Source organism: Salvelinus alpinus, chromosome 26 (genome assembly GCF_045679555.1).
Source record: "Salvelinus alpinus chromosome 26, SLU_Salpinus.1, whole genome shotgun sequence".
Lineage (NCBI taxonomy): Eukaryota > Metazoa > Chordata > Actinopteri > Salmoniformes > Salmonidae > Salvelinus > Salvelinus alpinus.
The window spans coordinates 39352902-39355041 of NC_092111.1; the positions used below are offsets into that span (position 1 = coordinate 39352902).

Genomic DNA, 2140 nt, shown 5'->3' on the forward strand with positions numbered 1-2140 from the left:
TTCATACCAAGAGGACCTCCACCCAGAGGATTCATACCAAGATGACCTAAACCAAGAGGACCTACACCCAGAGGATTCACACCAAGAGGACCTCCACCCAGAGGATTTATACCAAGAGGACCTCCACCCAGAGGATTCATACCAAGAGGACCTACACCCAGAGGATTCATACCAAGAGGACCTCCACCCAGAGGATTCATACCAAGATGACCTAAACCAAGAGGACCTACACCAAGAGGATTCATACCAAGAGGACCTACACCCAGAGGATTCATACCAAGATGACCTAAACCAAGAGGACCTACACCCAGAGGATTCACACCAAGAGGACCTACACCCAGAGGGTTCATACCAAGAGGACCTACACCCGGAGGAATCACACCAAGAGGACCTACACCCAGAGGATTCCCACCAGAGGACCTCCACCCAGAGGATTCACACCAAGAGGACCTCCACCAAGAGGACCTATACCTAGACCACAAAACCACCAGCCACATCCTCACCTCCTCCAGTCGACCCCTCCCCAAACAAACCCTAGCCACACCCTATGTAGGCTCCCCCGGATCAGTCTTATGCCCCTTCCCCCCCATGCCACCCGCCCCTGCAGCAAGGACATCAACATTACATATGCCCAGCCCGTGAGCAGAGCAACAGGTCCAACCCCCACTATTACACCAGCCCAAGCACCATCCTGCGACCTAAGAGGTATGAATCAGATGCTCAACATGCTCTGCTCACACCTACTGTGATGGTCCGAGCCTAAACCACACCAAAACAACACTAGACACTATGGAACACAGAGCTTTTACTATCTCATCCTGGAGTATACAAGGTCTGAGGTCATCTGCCTTTGGCCTTAAGAGCAGGAACCCAGACTTCACCAAAGAAATTGGAAATATTAACATTGTCATCCTACAGAAACATGGTGTAGAGGAGATGGACCCACTGGTTGCCCTCTAGGTAACAGAGAGCTGGTTGTTCCATCCACCAAACCATCAGGTGTGAAACAGGGAAGAGACTCAGGGGGTATGCTAATTTGGAGTAGAGCAGACCTAACCCACTCTATTCAATTAGTCAAAACAGGAAAATGTTACATCTGGCTAGAAATGAATGATATTATCTTAACAGAGAAAAATGTCCTGATGTATATTACCTATATCCCCCCAATAGAATCCCCATACTTTAAAACTTCTCCATCCTAGAGGGGGAGATCAACCATTTCCAGGCCCAGGGACATGTACTAGTCTGTGGTGAATTAAATGACAGAACAGGACAAGAACCTGACTCTCTCAGCACACAGGGGGACAAACACCTACCTGGAGGTGACAGAATTCCCCCCAAATATTCCCCCCTAGACACTACTATGGCAAAACAACCAAGAAAAACAGGTCACAACTCCTGCAGCTCTGTCGCACGTTGGGTCTGTACATCGTCAATGGTAGTCTTTGAGGAGACTCCTATGGTAGGTAAACCTACAGCTCATCCCATTGCAATAGTACTGTATATTACTTTATCACTGAACTCAACCCAGAAACTCAGAGCGTTCACAGTCAGCCCACTGACACCCCTTTCAGTTTACAGCAAAATCACAGTCTATTTGAACAGAGCAATAATCAACCATGAGGCATCAAAGCCAAAGGAACCGAGTAATATTTAAGAAATGCTACAGATGGAAGGAAAATAGTACAGAAACCTACCAAAAAACAATTAGGCAACAATAAATTCAATCCCTTTTAGACTGAATTACCAGGACAAAACGTTTCACTTGTAATAATGAAGGTGTGAATTTGGCAGTAGAAAACCTAAGCAGTATATTTGACCTCTCAGCTTCCCTATCAAACATTTTTCAAGCAGTCAAACAAAGAAAACAACAATAATGACAAATGGTTTGATGAAGAATTCAAAAACCTAAGAAATAAATTGAGAAAACCTGTCCAAACAAAAACCTAGAAACCCACGAAACCTGAGTTTACGCCTTCACTACGGTGAATCACTAAAACAATACAGAAACCCCTGAGTTTACACCTTCACTACGGTGAATCACTAAAACAATACAGAAAACCCTGAGTTTACGCCTTCACTACGGTGAATCACTAAAACAATACAGAAACCCCTGAGTTTACACCTTCACTACGGTGAA

At 45.4% G+C, this 2140-nt stretch overlaps 1 protein-coding gene across 1 annotated transcript in view; it reads left to right on the plus strand.

The window, feature by feature from the left end:
• Positions 1 to 475, plus strand: part of LOC139554356 (otolith matrix protein OMM-64-like) — a 2041-nt gene extending 1566 nt beyond the window's left edge. Inside the window, exon 2 of the mRNA XM_071367107.1 lies at positions 1 to 475. This exon is cut by the window's left edge and continues 152 nt beyond it. Coding sequence (XP_071223208.1) covers positions 1 to 475 — 475 coding nt within the window.
• The last annotated feature ends 1665 nt before the right edge of the window (positions 476 to 2140 follow it).